We start from the raw sequence: 18,061 nt of genomic DNA on the forward strand, positions 1-18,061 counted from the left end.
TTCAGGATGTAACCGTCATTTCCGATAAGAAAGTAGATGATAAATTAATATCTCCATCCACAGATATACATCTATCTGAAAAACCTAAATCCGAATCCACTGAAATTCCTTCATCTGAAGATAAAAGTGAAACGATAAACTTTAAAGAAAAATCCGATAAAATATATGACAAGATAACATCCGACAAATCAGATATTAAATCCGAAATAACAGATATGACCACAGATCACTTACCAACCTCACAATTCCCCGAAAGTGTTATAAAAGATGTAACTGAATCTGAAGAGTCTGGTTTAATTTTAGACCAGAGTTTTAGTAAATTTATGAGTGTTGAATCGGCTACATTTGGTGATTTTGAGTTTGAGCAAAGTTTGGATGAAGCAAAGAATGTTGATAATTTTTCTTTCAGCGAATTTAAGGATACAGATAGAAAATCTATTTCTTATGATTTCCAGGTGGTTATAGATAATTCTGAGAGTAATATGAATAATAAATTTAAAGATGTTTCTGATAATTTTTTACTTGATTTCACAAGTGAAACTCACCACAGTTTACCAGTGAATATTTCCAATTTGTCATCTAGTAAAATGCACTCTATTGATAGCAATATGAAAGACAAAAGTGAAATTAAAAAGTCGTATGGTATACGAAAAACTGAGATTACAAAATCAGGTTTTGTATCTTCTATGAAAAATAATGATTCTGGAACTACCAGTGATAAGAGCTTTAAAAGAGTGTCTTCCAAATCTGAAACAAGTGGGGTCATTCTTAATTCTTCGTTGCGATCTAATTCATCTTCAGTCTCCAAATTCCAATCATTATCTAATAAATCAAATGTTTCAAGACCTCAGACTACTAAAACTAGTCGCTCCTCAATCGAATCGAAGACATTATTACAAAATAATTATGTTTCCCATCAAATAAAGAATCTTGGTACAAAACCTAATAATATGAAATCGAAAAATATTTTAAGATCAAAATTTGATGCTGAATCAAAAGATGTTCGAACATTTAATTCTTCTAAAAAAATATCACGAAATACTTTATCATCTTCAACAACTACCTTCGACAATGCGAAAAGTGAATATAAATCTACAAGTGTATCTCAAAGTCAATCTACTAGTCAATCATTTACAAAAACTTCAAGCATTCGACATGGATCAAATATAGAAAATAAAAACAGTCAATTGTTTCGTGGAAGTTATAAATCAATAACTTCATCAAAGTTATCAAATCCTACAAAAATATTAAAAGAATCATCCGTAAAATTAATTAGCTCTACAACTAATAATAAATCTGTTTCTTCTGAAAAATCTTACACCAAAGTAGATTCTAAATCTTTAGTGAGTAATACTTTAATATCAAATAAACATTCTTTTACATCACAAGAAAAAAGTTCTAAAAAGGATCATAAACCATTGACCATGAATCAAACACCAAATAAAAAGTCAATGGTTCCAGAAATGGAAAAGCATCGAAAAACAAATGTTAATGAAATATTAAAAAAAAAACAAGTTTCAGATATACCTGAATCCACTTCCAAACCTAGACTCAAAAGTTATATGTTATCTACTGAATCAAGAAATTTAAAACTGAAAGCAACTTCTCACACACAAAATAAATCATCAGCTATTTCTACAAACTATCAGCGAGAGCGAGTAGTATCCGATACTAAAAAGAAACTACCAACTTCCCCATCAAGAATACCGATAAAAGATAATTCAAGTATATCAGTCAAAACAAATTTGTCACTTTTAAACACAAAATCTATACGATCATCATCAGTGCCTGATCCAAGAATACTGAGTGCACCATCACAAAGAAGTGGATTTGATTTTACGTCTTCACCAAGAAAATTAAGTCCTACATCTTTACCAGCAAGTCCAGCTCACAGATGTTTTAAGGCGGATAAAAAAATTAGTTCAGTTTTAATTACATCAGAAGTATTTTCGAGCTCTTCAGATCGCGCGTCATCAGTAGAATTAGTATATGAACAGCCTACACGTTCTCCTAGTTCATCAATGTCCGAACAACAACCTACTTCTATAACTGAATCAGTATCATTAGAAGACGACGAAACGACTCATTCTTCGAACTCAGACACCAATCGAGATTCCGAGGTATATACTATTTTTTTTCCTTCAAAATGTATCAAAAAGTTTACATATTTTGAAATTCTGAAATTTATAATCAACAAAATATGTATAATTTTTTAAATAGAAAATATTTATGCTTTATCTTCCGCGACAATTTTAAAATTAAACACGTGTAATTTCAGTTTAGACAAATATTTTAAAAGTACCTTAAGACTACATTTTATACATTTACTATTAATTTTTTATACTTTAACATTTTTTAGATCTATAGATACATAATAATAAAAAAAAAGCTACATTGATACTCCGTACCAATTTTAAACCATAATATTGTTTTTAATTTAGCATTCATATTGATATTTGAAATTTTATACATAAACATTTCAAGTAAAAACATACATTAAAGATCATTCTAAAAATATGAGTGCTGTAGAAAAGAAAAAGTAAAATTTGCCAAGGTTAAACATTTGCTTTAATAAAAATATTATTGGCTTAAAAAATATTCTAAAACAATCTACCTATACAATTACAATTGGCACTCATATATATACAAGTGTTTTGTATAGTCTATAATTTTAGAAACCGGATCAGACTGAAAATTTTTACTAAGAATCAAAATCGGAACGAACCGATTACTAATTTTTTGTCAAACCAGACCGGACTTAAAATTTAAAATAATTTGTTAGAGTGAACCAAAACCGTATCATCGGTCCAAACAAACGAGTTTCTGACTATAATAGTTTATAAACCGGACTGGACCTATTTCAATTTTTTTTTTCTACCTTACCGAACAAAAAATATAATATAATTTGATTTAGCGGAAAAAACAAATCAAACTAAAAAAAATTCAAATAGTGAAAGTTTTGAATTATACCACTAAAGTGGTAATTGGTATAGAATTAATCTATTCGCAGATACAAGACTGTACAAAATTAATGATATGTAGTACACAGAAAGGTAAATACTTCTATTCATAATTATAATTATATCAGTGCGTGCGGCACGGCAGCTGTATACAGCCCTTCCATGTCGCCCGCAACTTAAGGAGAATAATTGCAACTATTGTTCTTAAAAATATTCTCAATAATAATTATTAATAGATACCATGAACAGGATTAAAATGTATACCTACTAAGTTCACGAAACAACGGCACAGCGATAAAATATTAACAATATACGTGTTATTAATTCTATAAATAATATCTTTAAAAGTAAAATTATTATTCAATGCATTTTAAACGAGTTGGGACCAACTGGTCTAAACCAAACCGATTATTTATATTTTAAAATCTGGACCAAACTGAAATTATTATAGTTTAAACCAGATAACCGTGATGGCCGTGTAAATAGTTCAAGTTTCGTCGAAATTTATATTTCATAAAATGTTTTCGTAATATTTCCTAAGTGCTAAAATTATTACGAATACTTCTAATATTAATACGTATTTAGAGTCTAAATTTGATTATTACTATTTAGTGACTTTATATTTAATTATGTATGTACAAACAAAATCCGTGTGACTATACACAACAAGACAGTTTAAATTTAAATTTTCACAAATGGTTAAGCTTTGGCTGGGAAGATTTAAGTATTAATAGTTGGATTCTTAATAAAAACAAAATTATTTGCTGTTTAAATACATACTACGGTGAAATGTTGTCATTTTTTTCATCAAGATTTGGTACCTTAAAAAATCTAAAATTCTCTACACTAAATAATAAAATCATAGTAAACGTACTAAAGTATTAAATCCCAAACTCCATTACCAATCCAAAGTGTAGGCCTGGTAGGCCCGGGCCTCTTATGTTTTCAAATAGTTATTATTAATATTTTTTTACATCATTATTATTTACTTTTTAGTATTTTTAAATATTATTAAAAAGTCAAACAGGATGAATTGTTTTACATTATATTATATATAACATTTATATATTTATATTTTATATACATTTATATTATATGATCATTTTTTTTAATTATATTTGAAAATTATATAAAAAGTTAACGAAAAAAAAAAAATGTGTACCTATATAAATTAAAATGATTATAACTGGGTCTGTCCTACATTTTAATGGACACGGTACAGTGCTAATTCTATCTTAAGAGTAGATCTACGAATGACAAACATTCAATCATCATGTGCTTTACCAACATTATTTAAATTACAACCACTTGACAATCAAATCTTAAACAACAAAATAATTTTAAATGTGCATTAATATTTAATGAACATGAATAATCAAAAACTATAAGTTTATAGCAGTATACTACGTATAACTATCAAAATAATGTATATAAATATCACGGTATGAGAATTAAACTATGGGGTTTTAAAAAATAAATGAAGTAATTAGTATTGGCTAGTAACCTTGGTTAAAATAGTTATTCTTCTTATTATATACTAAAAATACAACTTGAATTTGTGTCCGGGCATATATTGAGTATTTATTTAAGCCTATAAATATAAGTTTAACACATTTGTGAAAGAGAATTTCTTTATTAATCTAATATTCATTTTCGGTATAAAATATAAATATTAGGTTAACTTGAATGATCTTTGTATTTAATTATACAAATATTAATTTTTTTTTATATAATTATGACAACTTTGTACATATTATGTGAATGTAAACTTATTTATATTATCTTAGGAATAAAATTACAAGTATAATTAGAAGATAATATAATAAATAGTAAAGGCTTATACGACAAATATTTAACAGATAATAATAAAAATACCATTCTCGCTTTAATCAAAATCTAAAAAATATTGTTTAAATGTGGTAAAGCTTTAAAATCTCTATTTAGAATTTCACAAGAATTTCTAAATCTTAACTCATTTAATTAATGGGTGCATTATTTCCACAGATAAATACAAACATTTTTGATTCATCAATAAATTGGAATTTAGCTTTGAGAAAATCATACCAATTTTCAGTAATAGATATTATGTCAGAAGAAAGTAAAAACAACGTACCTCAAATCGCAATAACAGCATATGAATTCAACGAAGATGATATTGAAGTTACAAATTTATTTAACGCAACACATGAGAAAAATATGAATACATACGAGCCACGATCAGTCTCTCCAAATATTACCAAACAAAAATCAAAAATTATACTAAAATCTCCTATTACAAACAGTTTATCAAAGTCCCTTTCACCAGTTTTGTCAGATTTCAATAATCTTACAGATACTGAAGTTATATCGGATTCAGATGATGAAAAATACTACATACGATCTCCAAATCTTAGCCCAGGTCTAATAAATTATTTTATTTTAACAGATGTCGAAGATTTAAGTGAAGATGAAGAACACGAAAAAAAACAGTAAGGTTAATGAAGAACATACAGATACGGAAAATTTTACTGGTGATAAGGAAATATTCAACGAAATGGGACAAACAGAAAAATATTTAGAATCGGCATCTTATTTTCAACAGCCGCATAAAGAAATTATATTTCATTCAAAAGATGGAAATGTGCGTTCATTGACTCCAACGGAAGAATCTAATCCAATTTGGCTTAAAACTCCAAATGAAGAAGTCAAAGGTTTTGATTCCGAGGAAGAAATTATAACAGCTGATGAATGTGGAGAACAAGAATCATATTTAAAAAATAATAATACTTACTATCATGATATAGATGTAGGTGTTGTGGACTCAGTAGAATCTATTAAACACGAACAATGCAAACATAAATATAGAAATCGTTTATTAGTAACAAAAAAAAAAATGTAATGCAAGAATCAGAATTTGGTAAAAAACGATTTCGTCATAAGAATCGTAGTAATTCAGAAATTATAGAAAGTTCAGAAAAACCTCCAGAAGAATTTAAAAAAAATATATTATCAAAGTACACATCCGAACCTACTTTAAACAAAATAAAGATTCCAAAACAAAATCAAAATATTGAACAAAACAGAATTAAACATCAAAAAACTAATAATAAATTTGTTATACACGATAACAAAAATGATATCAGTATATCTATTGATTTTGAAAGCAATAACTCTGTATTATTAAACGTCGGTAGGCATTTCGGAAATCTATCAATGCGATGGTGTAACAATGAAATCATGACAGGTAGGGCTGTATTAAATTATAATAATCTGAATATTTTAGAGCCGTTAGAACCAGGATATATTATAAGGAGTAGCTTATATGATTCAAAACGGCAGTTTGAAGTAGATTTATTCACTTATGGAACAATGAAAATCCTACAAAATAGATATTTTACTTACATAACAGTATATAATTTTGTCCAACCCGTAAATATAGTACAATTATATATTAACAGACCATTTCAAACTCAAATTAATATGTCAAAAAATCCATTGGTAAAAATGTATTCCCTTAAAGATAAATGTACAAGTATAGAAAGATTATACCCTTCACCTGTAACACGTCTCTCGGCATTCAAGATATTTAATCAAAAAGTATCAGAAAAAAAACCAGGAACAAAAGCATATTAAGGTTGATACACAAAATCATGTTTCGAATGTAATTAATATTTTTGAAAGTATGAGCGGTAGTCCTAAATTGAGACGAAAATTCAATTTCAAAAAGTTATCTAAATCAAATAATGACTTAAAGAAAAGTTTTTTTAAATCAAAAACCTAATTGTATGTGTATTCAAACAAACATCCTAATCGGTAAATACAGACCATAATTATTATTATTAAATTATGAAAAAGGTGATGGTCTAAATTAACAGCCAAATCAATTATCTGTAAGCCATGAAATAAAATAAAATATTAAAAATATAAATTTTACTTATTAACTAATTATTAACACTAACTTGTATTAAATTATTTAGTACTCAAACTATATATATATTTAACAGCTAAACCACTAACATAATTAAATACTTTAACTACTTTCTTTTAATTTGTTGTAAATATTATTAATATTTTTAATTATATTATAGGAGATGAAGTCAATCATACCAAACAACAAAATGCAAAGTCTATAAATAATTCTGGTGAGTTCTTATTGATGAAATAATATTTAAAAATAAATTCAGTGAACCATAGAAGTTTTAACGAAAACTGTTTAAAATATAATTTATTTCCAAGTAAAAATAACAAGATACCAATTCCCTGCTTTGCTCATTGTAATAGTTATTTATTCAAATAGCTTTTTTTTAGAAAAAAGTTAACGCTTAGATATAAATTTGAATTATATAATATTGTGCACTAATAAGTTTTGTTATACGTTTATTTGACATTATACAACATAATAAAATGTTGTATGACATTTAGATAATAAACTAAATTACTAACAATAAATAATTTCACAATAGATAAATATATATTATTTAATCAAATGTATAGCACTACAATTTAAGATAATACGATATACTCGTATACTTTTATAAATATAAATTATAAATATTAAATATGTATGTATAGTTTGATGTGTGGTATTTGATTATGTAAATAATTTAATTAGAATAACATGACTTATAGATTATTTTTCAAACGAAATTTTCGGCAACAACAGGTCATCAGATGATTTTGACAATATTTTACTCAATAGAGCAATAAACCGCAGTAGAGAGGAGCTTGCAAAATTAGTAAAAGCCATAGAAATTTTGGAAGATAAAGTAGAAATGCAAGAAAATCTTATATTAACATGCAATTTGAATAAGAAAAAATCAGAATCAGAAAACTTAATAAATGATGTAAATAGCTTGGATCAGCTTCAAAAAACTATTTATCAACTATTAAATGATGTCCAAGATCAAGAAGATCAAATACGTAATTCACTAGATAGTATTAAACAAACAATTAATTATCATGAATTTTCAAAAACACCTAATAAAGATGAAAATCAAGAAACACCAGGGCCTAGTTTTCGTAGTAATTTTAATACAGCAAGTTTACCGTATCGATGGTGGAATAGATCAATGCCTTGTCTACCTTTATCAGAACGTCATGTATATTTATCTGGTTCACAAAACTCGTTACACGAATCTTTTCAAGTATGTTACTTTACTCCGAAAAAGAAAAAATCAATATCAAACGATCATAATTCTGGTTACTGTATATGGCTACCACATGATAACACAGGTGAGGAGTATTGTTTTGAAGTGTTAAACTGGATTTATTTATAACAAAATGCTACTAACTGCTATTTCCTTTTATTCCTTTAAAATTCCTACCATTAAAAAGAAAAATATAAAAATTAAAGTAAGGACGTTAATTTTTAATTTATGAATAAATATTTTGAGAAAGAATCGTTTTCAGAAAACGATCGTACTCAAATAAGACCATTAATGGTAAGAACTCCATCAGAGAACACTGTACCCGATGACTATGAACATTTAGATGAATGGAAACCAGTCGATTATTCAAAAATATCTCCAGATACTGTACAAGAAAAATTAAAAACCATGTTAAGTGATCCTGGTAACCATGATGAAACTTTAACTAATATTCTTATTGATATGTTAATTGAACAAGAAACAGCAAAATTAGCAGCTTCTGGAGAGTTATCTTCTGGGTCTTCTGATTCAGATCCTCGTGAAACTCAAGATGTTGAAACACTGTCAGATTCTTCTTCGCCAGTTCCTATAATATCTTCACCAACATTTCGTAGAAATGGTGTCGGTGGTTCTCAAAGATTGTCAAATAACCAAAGACCTACACTCAGAGAAATTCACAAATACGATAGCGAATCAGATAATGATAATGAATATATAGTAACTGAGCCTCAAGAGAAATCACCGGGTAGAAAAGTCACATTTCGATTAGAATCGGAAGATGATGAAATTTTTTACCCAGGACAAAGTGACAGTGACGATGATTTAGAAGTCTGCAATGTACCTCCATCAGTTCTAAATCAAACAAATGATATCGAAGATATGACGTTTAAAATAGATACAGATGTTGCAGAAAAAACTTTAAAAAGAGTAGAGAGAAGATTTGAACGCATAGCCTCAGAAACATTAGAAGATAGTCCAATTGCTAAGCAAGCTGTAGAGGGAGAATATCATAGAATTATTTCCCAATTATCAAATGAAGAAGTCGATGTTGCAAATCAAATTTGGGATGGAGCTGGTAAATTAAAATGCATTTAGAAGTTAAATATAAAAATAACGCTTCTTTTATACTAACAACAGTAAAAAAAAAAAAAAAAAATAATATATTATACATATTTATCAATTGGTAATTTTATATACATATTCAAAAACACAGAATACAAAATCTTTCTAGGTTCCAAATCGAATGTATTTTATAATATTATAATTATTTCAAAATATAACAAATATACAAATATACCAACGTATAACAAAACAAAATGGTATCACTTTAGAATTAAGAATAACTCGTCAATGATATATCTACAATATTTTTTTTAATTAAAATTTTAATCCATATAACATAAAAATATCCCAGAACTTGATCTTTTTGGCGAGTTTGTGATAGTTAGTTAACCCATGTAAATAATAAATAATCTATATTCTAATCCTGTATTTTGTTTGTATGTATTTGTGTGTACAGAGCGCAGCCCAGAATTAACAACTAACGCCAACAACATAGTACTTCAAAATTCCGTAGATAAAATCCCACCTATACCGAATCCTAGACATTCCATTGAGAGTAGTATTACATCTTCTATAGATGAAGATGATATTGACTATTCAACAAAAAAACAATTTTGGGAAGAAATAGCTAAAACTAATCAACCGCCTTTACCTAAACCTAGATATAGTATTTCATTACCAATACAAAGCTCAGAACAATCTGTAATGAAAAATTCTTCGTTGGAACTAATTGAAAACTCATTCAGTGCTTCTGATAATGCAGAAATACCTGAAATGATTAAAAAATCAATGACAAGTAATCAAACTACAAAAAACCTTGTAGTTTCTGAATTAACTTGCCAAAAATCTGAATCACTTAATAAACATCCACATACTCCATTATTAGAAGAAAAAAATAGCAAAGAAATTAAACGATTAGATTCTGAAACCGAGTATATTAATAAATACGGAGAAGAGTCATTAGCCTTTGAAAATGAAGGTTACCAAGAAGATGTTTTTGAAGATAAATTACCATCTAAAAAAGAATATTCTCGGAGTTCAAATAAAATAAAATTAGATCCAAAAACTAGATCAATGTCATTACCATCTCATCAAGTTCAACCCATTTCTTCCAAAGAGTATTTTCAGCAAATTAAACCACAAATGGAAGGCATACAAATGGAACAAGAATCTTCACCAGAGCATAAATCTTTAAAGAACACAACACATCAACAATCACCAAGCCAAGAAGATCTTATCAATCGTCAAATTCACAAGCACATATTTTCAAATGAATTAGACGAGCAAATAGATTCATTAATACCTGAAGAAAAATACTTAGATTTAAAAGGTGAAAAAAGTGTTTCAATAAATTCATTGCAAAATACGTTATCAGATAAAATATCCTGTAGTACAAGTGAAAAATCACTTACGAAAACAGAATCTGCTGAGTCATATGTCCTTGATGATTTCCTAGAGGAAAAGATAAACAAAGTTATTTCAAAACAATCGAAAGAAAAAAATTCCTCAAGTCTAACCCAAGATCAAATAGATGAAATCCCTTCAGATACCTATTCTTTAGCTGAGGAAAAAGAAAAATCAACTATACTTTCTGAATCGATTGATTCTTCAATGATAGATGATGAATTACACAATGAAAACTATAATGCGTCAGTTAATGAAAATGAAAAAGGTGCTTGTTCACCAAATTTGCGAGATCATATTATTCATACTCCAGAAGAACATATCCCAGACACAATATGGGAAGTCACCCAGTTAGGAACAGATGAACAGGAATTAGAAAACATTGAAATTAAGGATCAGTGTTTATTTCAACAAAATTATATAGAAAAAGTGAATTCTTTAGAATCCTTAAAAACCACTGAAAAAGAAATTACCAGAGAACTAGCTAGAAGTGTAGCTGAACAGTTAATTAATGAAATTGAAATTGAACTAACAAAACGTCATGATGTTTTAGCTAATTTACATCATTTGATGATGTCTCCAGACCAATTTAAACAACTAGAAAATAGTGGATATTTGGACATGGAAGGAGAAGATTTAAAATTAAAAATAATGGAATCAGTGTTAGCTAAAAAAATCTAGAGACCAATTGAAAAATATATCAAAACATGATACAATTACTTCAAGTATTGAAATTACTGACGAAGACTTAAAAAAGTAGTGGTTTTGAAATAGAATATGATACCACATTATCCAAAACACGTTTACTTGATCATAGTATACCAGAATACAATTTCAATAAATCTGAAAAATATTACTCAACAACCAATTCAAATTCTAATGAATTTGAAAAATCTTCGCGCGATGAAAAAGAGGAATATTTCAAAGTAGCTGAGGATAATTTGATAGTTGAAACTTATATAAAGGAACAACAAAATGAAAATAAAACACGAAAAGAATCTCAAAAAAAAGATATGCTTTCAAACGGACAAGTTGAACATCAATCAAAACACGATAAGTTTTACCAAGATACTAAAACTGATGTTTTTGAAAAAAATGATTATAAAAGAAAATGATCAAAAAATCGAAACCCAAGAATTTGGATCACATTTTAATTCTAAAGATGATAGTAACATTCATGATGTTATTTATTCTAACGAAATACTAGAAACTAAAAAATGGATCTATATTCAATGAAGGTATTACAAAATATGATAGTCATGAAACTCACAATAAAGATACATTCGTAGTTGAAAATAAACAAAATAAAAATGGAAAAAATACATATGTCGAAACAAATGAAAAACACTTTGATACTTGTAGTAAAGATTTTAAAGATGAGCTTATAAAGAAAGAACAATACTTTGAACAAAAAACGGATGGTGGTTTAGAAATATGTGGTATAGAAAAAGAACAATATCGAGAAAAGTCTTGCATTATTAAGGAAACCGTAGATAATTATAAAAATGAAATAACATTAATAAAAGACTCCGAGCCAGGTTCATCAAAATCATTGACAAAACAATTAAGTGCAGAATCATTCCCTTCGAAAGATAATTCCGTTCATTCGCCTACTTCACCATCATCATCTTCTATTGATATTCGAGAGGAAAAACATGTAAATTTTGACACTGTCATCTTAAGAAAACCTAATTCGACTAACACCAATAAGCTAACAACAAAAAGACCAGCGGATTCAAGCTCAAGTGAAAGTCATTATCATTCGTTTGACCACACGTCATCTAGTAGACCATGTTCATCAGATGTGGACGGCCTTTTAGCTGGTTCTTCGGAATATGAATCTGCTATTTCTGTACCATCAAATGAGTATCATACAGCAATTAGCTCGTTGAGCTCAAGAGAATCAATGAAATCGCTAGATTCAGAAAGTTCAGGAAATCTTGCATCAGTTGAAAATAGTGAAGCATCTGAAACACTCGTTGCATCAACTGGTGATTTAGATTTTGATCAAGAAGGAACCAACTCTATTTTAGAAGATGAAGATAAAATAGAGCCATATGAACAAGAAATACCAATGCATATCATTAGAGGTGAATCCTTACCAATTATAGCAGAATTAACCGAAATGAAGTACAATAGCATGTATAAAACACAACCATTTTCTCAGCCAACGATTAACAGTGAAAAAAACATACAAAAAATGAAAAGATCACATGAAATGACTTTTCATCCGATTCCAAAACACATAACTAGTGACAGTTTATCAGACTCATCATCTCATGAAGAAAAATTATTTTCAAGTGAAGATGCAAGTATGAGTATATCAAGTACTGAAGGCCAAGCAATACAAACTGTCGTTGAAGCAATTAATGGATTTCCGGAATCTGGAACATGCAGCTTGAGTTTAAGCGAAGAAAACACTAAATCTGTAGAAACACTAACTACCCGAAATGGATACGGACAAAATAACGATCAGTGTAATGTAACAATTATATCATCTACAGTAACAAATGGTAAACATCAGAATGTATGTACACAAATGACTACAAAATCTGAGGAACCACAAAAAAAAAGGACATCGAAGAAATAGTAGTTCAATTAATAAAATAGTGGTTGAAGAATTAGATATCACCGATAAAAAAGATCCGTCCAAAGAATGTACACTTCCTACACAACATTTAGAATATAATCAAGATATTTCTAATCAATCAAATGTTAATAACACATTATCAAAAGAAATATATATTTCTGATTTAGAAACTAAAATATCTACAGAACATGATAAATATGATCACGAAATACACGGAAGTCAATTATCTGACAAACATAGTTTTGAACACATCGATGATATTGCCGAAGCGGATGCAGCTTTTCAAATGGTTCCGCATGTATCACCAGCAATACCTAATTCATTACCCCCTACAATACCGGAAGATCCATTTTCAGAAGACGAAGATGATTTAAAAGATGATTCTATTGATGTTGTTCCTAATATTATGATAACAGAGCACATGGCTCCATTAGTTGATCGAGGTTTTCACTATCCGGACTTAGATCTAGAAGCCAAGGAGCTAGAAATAAAATCGTCTACTCCACAAACGCCTGCATCGATAAGTAGTAAAAATTCATCAGACACAGATCAAGGTAGAGAATATATAATAAACGAAGATTATGATCCACATGAAGAACCTTCTTGGACCGGGGAGGATCATACGGTTCTTGAAAATGTTGAAGAAACAGAAGAAAAAGAATCAGTTTCCATGAGCGAATCATTCGAACTAATAGATAATATTGAAGAAAAACTAGACAACTCTGAAGATGAATTCGTAGTAATTGAAGAAATAGCAAGAGAAGCTAAAGAAGAAGATTCTGAAGGAAAAGCAATAACTATTGAAGGAAAAATAATAAAAAATCATAAAATTGTAAGTAACATTGATTCATCCACGCATGAATCAGAGTCAGAAAGTCCAGATTCAAAAGGGCGATTTGAATTAGAATATACTAATCAAAAATGGGTAGAACTACAATTTGAAGACGATAACACTATAAATGAAGTATATGGGTATAATATAGAATATGAAAGACCTCCGCTTGAAGATATTAAAGAAGAAGATACTGATGATTTGCAAAGTAGTAAAGTAGGAAGTATGGGCAGTCAAGTCAGTCATTCAATCGATAGTATTGGCAGCATGAAAGAATCATTTAGCAGTACTCCTGAAAGTAAAAAGTACCTAGGAAAATCATTAGAAAATGATAATATATCAGTGAATTCCCTACAAGAATTTGAAAGGTTAGAGCAATTAATAAGAATAGAATCAATGAAAGCTAAATCTTCAGGTTCTTTAGCATCTACTACTAGTTCTTCAAACAGTAAAAAAGATGATTTGTCCTTAGCTTCTCTCAAAGATTTTGAAACAATTGAAGCGGCTTGTTTTAAAACTGAGTTGATAGAAAATAAAGCCTTAGCTACTGAAAGATCATTAACTGGAGAAGATAATACGTTTAAAATAAATGAAATTATTAGAGAAGCTGAAATAAACCTAGAACAAAACGATGATAATTCTGAAAAACATAAATCAGAAGATGACAATTTGACTAGCACTGAGTCTTTAGATTTAAAGACAATTGTTACTGACATGAAAGTATCAACTTCTCTTGAACAAATGTCGTGTACAAGTTTTGTTGAAGGAAAACAACATGATTACGATGACTGTATGAACTCAAGTGTTTCAAGTCGTGGATTTAGTAGTCCAATTATGGATGATCATTCAAAAGAATCTTCATACAGAAACAGTTTGATTTTAGGCAGTAATGATTCTCTAGGCCCAATAAGTTCAACATCAACAAATGCTACCTATCATTGTGAAACTGGATCAAACATGTCTTCTAGTTTCACAAGTGGTGGTTCAAATACAATGGTGTCTAGTATGGAAGGACTTGATAAAACAGGAGGAAAACATGATTGGTTTGATGAACACGAAACTTTTGAGTCACATAAAAAGGAAACAGATGGAACGGAATTTACTCACAAGCTTATAAGATTGCCAGCTGAAATTCATAAAATAACAGCTAGAGGACCTGATAAAGAAAAAATAATAGAAAATTATGTTGAACAATTTTCATCTGGTGAATTTCAAGAAGAAATGGAACATACAGATGAGCGTGGGAACGTATTTGTTACAAGAATTGTACAAAAAACGAATGGTTTTTGATTCTGAAGAATCAGCAAGTAAAGGTGTTTCTGAAGATGAATTGAACAAATGTTTAAGAAAACTTTCTAAGGATGAACCAGATGGATTTGAAATCAGTAAGAAAACTTCAACACAGATTGCAGGTATTACGTGTATTAGATTTGTGATATAGACCATTTCCATCTGAACATAAACTCATTCTATTTTTCTCTATATTATTCCCATTATACTTTATTAGCTTAGATAGTTATAACCATTGCATGCTAATAAAACAAACTTAAAATATCATTAGGACACTAATGATAACCTGCTTAATATTGTATAGAACTAATATGATTAAAAAATCTAACAAATACTCATATCTTGGTAAAAAATAATATGTACTTAAATATGTTTTAGGATCATCTGAAGATACACAAGCACCTTCAACATCTAATGAAAAAAAAGGTAAATAATTTTAATTCATCAAGATTGCATGTATTATAATCATCAAGAGATATGAGTTAAAGAAAAAAAGAAAATTCAGTTAGCACTATAATAAAATTAAAATTCAGTAATAATTCCTATGTTTAGTTATAACTGCTTTTAAGTAACAATCTTTAGACATAAAATCTATATTACGTTAACAATATAAAATATATTATAACAGATACTTATTGTATGATTAACATTATATAATAAATACTAATATTATTTATAAAATTTAAGGAAGTAAGTATTAGATATTCAATTAAAACAATTAGGTTTAGTATATTAGTAGTAATACTTTTAGAAGCTTTTTTGTGGTGATTGGTAGAATTGCAAGTGGCTGCACCAAAACCGGAATTGAAATGTGAAATTAGTATGGACGACGATACAGAAATAGACCTACGCGAGCATGATTGGCGCTTTCAACATCAAATAAATACTGGTTAATAATTAAAATACTCAATAATACAATATATATACATACATATATATATATATATATATATATATATATTTTTATATATATATACTTTTTTTTTTTAATTTATTTATACACCGTGTGATCACGATAAGTGGGAACACTCAATAACCATGTACAGGCTTCATATATTTCAATTCTGCTTTTTTGGCTAATTAATAAACATAATTATACGCCTTTTCAAATAAATAGACTATTTTTTATAACAGTAAATTTTGCGCATACGTACATTAACTTTTTTTAATGGCCTGACATATTTTCAACACAAATTATTATTTTTTGTATATTTTAAATGAATTTTAGTGTTTTAAATAAAACATTAACTGTCACAAAAATAGTCTAATTATTTGAAAAGATGTATAATTATGTTTATTAGTTAGTTAAAAAAAAAAATTGATATTTTCACATGTTTAGAGTTAAAATGAAAAACATCTTTTAGATTTAGAGATTAACCTTTGGCTTATATTTTCCCAAAAATCAGTTAATTTCAACATGTTATTCAAATTTAATAAATTATAACAAATTATTAAAAACTATAAGTTAAGTATAAATAATTTTTGTTTTAGAAACTGATGACATAACAAAGCCAAGTACATCTGGATGGTATGTATTATTGACTATTATTAACAAATAATGATAGCTTTAAAAATATAAATTATTTATAAAATTATAATTTAAAAAGTTTAACTTGAAATACCAATATCACAATAAGACGAAACAGGCACAGAGCTTGTTAGGATTTATTTTTAACAGTTATTACATATCATCAGATTTCACTATAATCAATGAATGCATAAATTTATTGTACCTATGTAATACATATTAAATATATACCTATACAATGCAAATTTTTTTTTCACAGGACTGGAAAATCAAAACCTAAAGAAAATGTATCCGAACTATGAATAGTGAAAAATAATTTTAAATTATATACAAACACTATTTATTATTAGATAATTTTATTAAAATGTGAAAAATTTTTAGTAGGTCAATTCGAAAAAAAAATGTAAATGGAAACCTACATTCCAATGAATATATTTGAATACATGTAATGTACCTACTTATAATGCTAATGAATAGGTAATTTAAAATATTTATCAACCTACCTATTTAGAAATACCATCAGATTTAATTTTAAAATTTATATTATGTAGGTGCATGTATTCATAAATACACTGTACGTACCACATACTTCTGAATATTTATTTTTAAAATTATGAATTATAATTTAGAAAATTAATATGTATTTGAATGTTTCATATGATATTGAAATTAACCATTTTTAATTTATGGTACATATTGCTTAACATTTATTTCTTGTCTTAAAAATATTTTACTATACCTACATCTAGAAATTAGTTTCTATATATAAATTTAATATATGTATATAGAAATATATACTTACTAATATTAATATTTATCCCATTATTGTAACTTACTATTGATATTTTTATTTTGACTACAAAATAATTTATTGTTACCTATTACCTAATTGTCATATTGTATAAAATTTACTTTTTAAATAAAATTACAGCCCATTGCAATTAAATGAATAGGCAAAAACATATTGTTATTGTATCTATAGGCTGTGCGTTATTTTTGATGAATGAATACGATGCTTTTAATAATCATTAATTGTGTTTGTTTATTTTGGTCTCATTACACATACAATAACTACAACTTGATAAAATGAAAACATACTTGCCTGATTATCAGTTGACAAATAGCTTTTTTTGAAGTGAAATTTCTATACGCGCGCTGGGAGTAAATTTTCAAGGTCGCGACACAGGAACGCAACGAAAATTCATCGTTTTATACTAATACATACCCCAATATTTGGACTTTAATGATGCCCATGATTCAGCCCATAGA

General features: G+C 27.7%; 1 protein-coding gene across 1 annotated transcript; it reads left to right on the forward strand.

Moving 5' to 3' along the window:
• The first annotated feature begins 6 nt into the window (after positions 1–6).
• LOC112690423 lies at positions 7–17,171 on the forward strand. Its single transcript, XM_025564434.1, is given in 16 exon segments — positions 7–2,120; positions 4,965–5,420; positions 5,422–5,823; positions 5,826–6,183; positions 7,028–7,081; positions 9,606–11,221; positions 11,223–11,303; positions 11,305–11,649; positions 11,651–11,770; positions 11,772–13,118; positions 13,120–15,246; positions 15,248–15,386; positions 15,643–15,690; positions 16,040–16,153; positions 16,756–16,792; positions 17,052–17,171. Coding segments are annotated over 16 exon segments (9,192 nt in total). The 5' UTR covers positions 7–215; the 3' UTR covers positions 17,095–17,171.
• The last annotated feature ends 890 nt before the right edge of the window (positions 17,172–18,061 follow it).

Source organism: Sipha flava, unplaced genomic scaffold (genome assembly GCF_003268045.1).
Source record: "Sipha flava isolate LNK unplaced genomic scaffold, YSA_version1 50314_pilon_pilon, whole genome shotgun sequence".
NCBI classification, from domain to species: domain Eukaryota; kingdom Metazoa; phylum Arthropoda; class Insecta; order Hemiptera; family Aphididae; genus Sipha; species Sipha flava.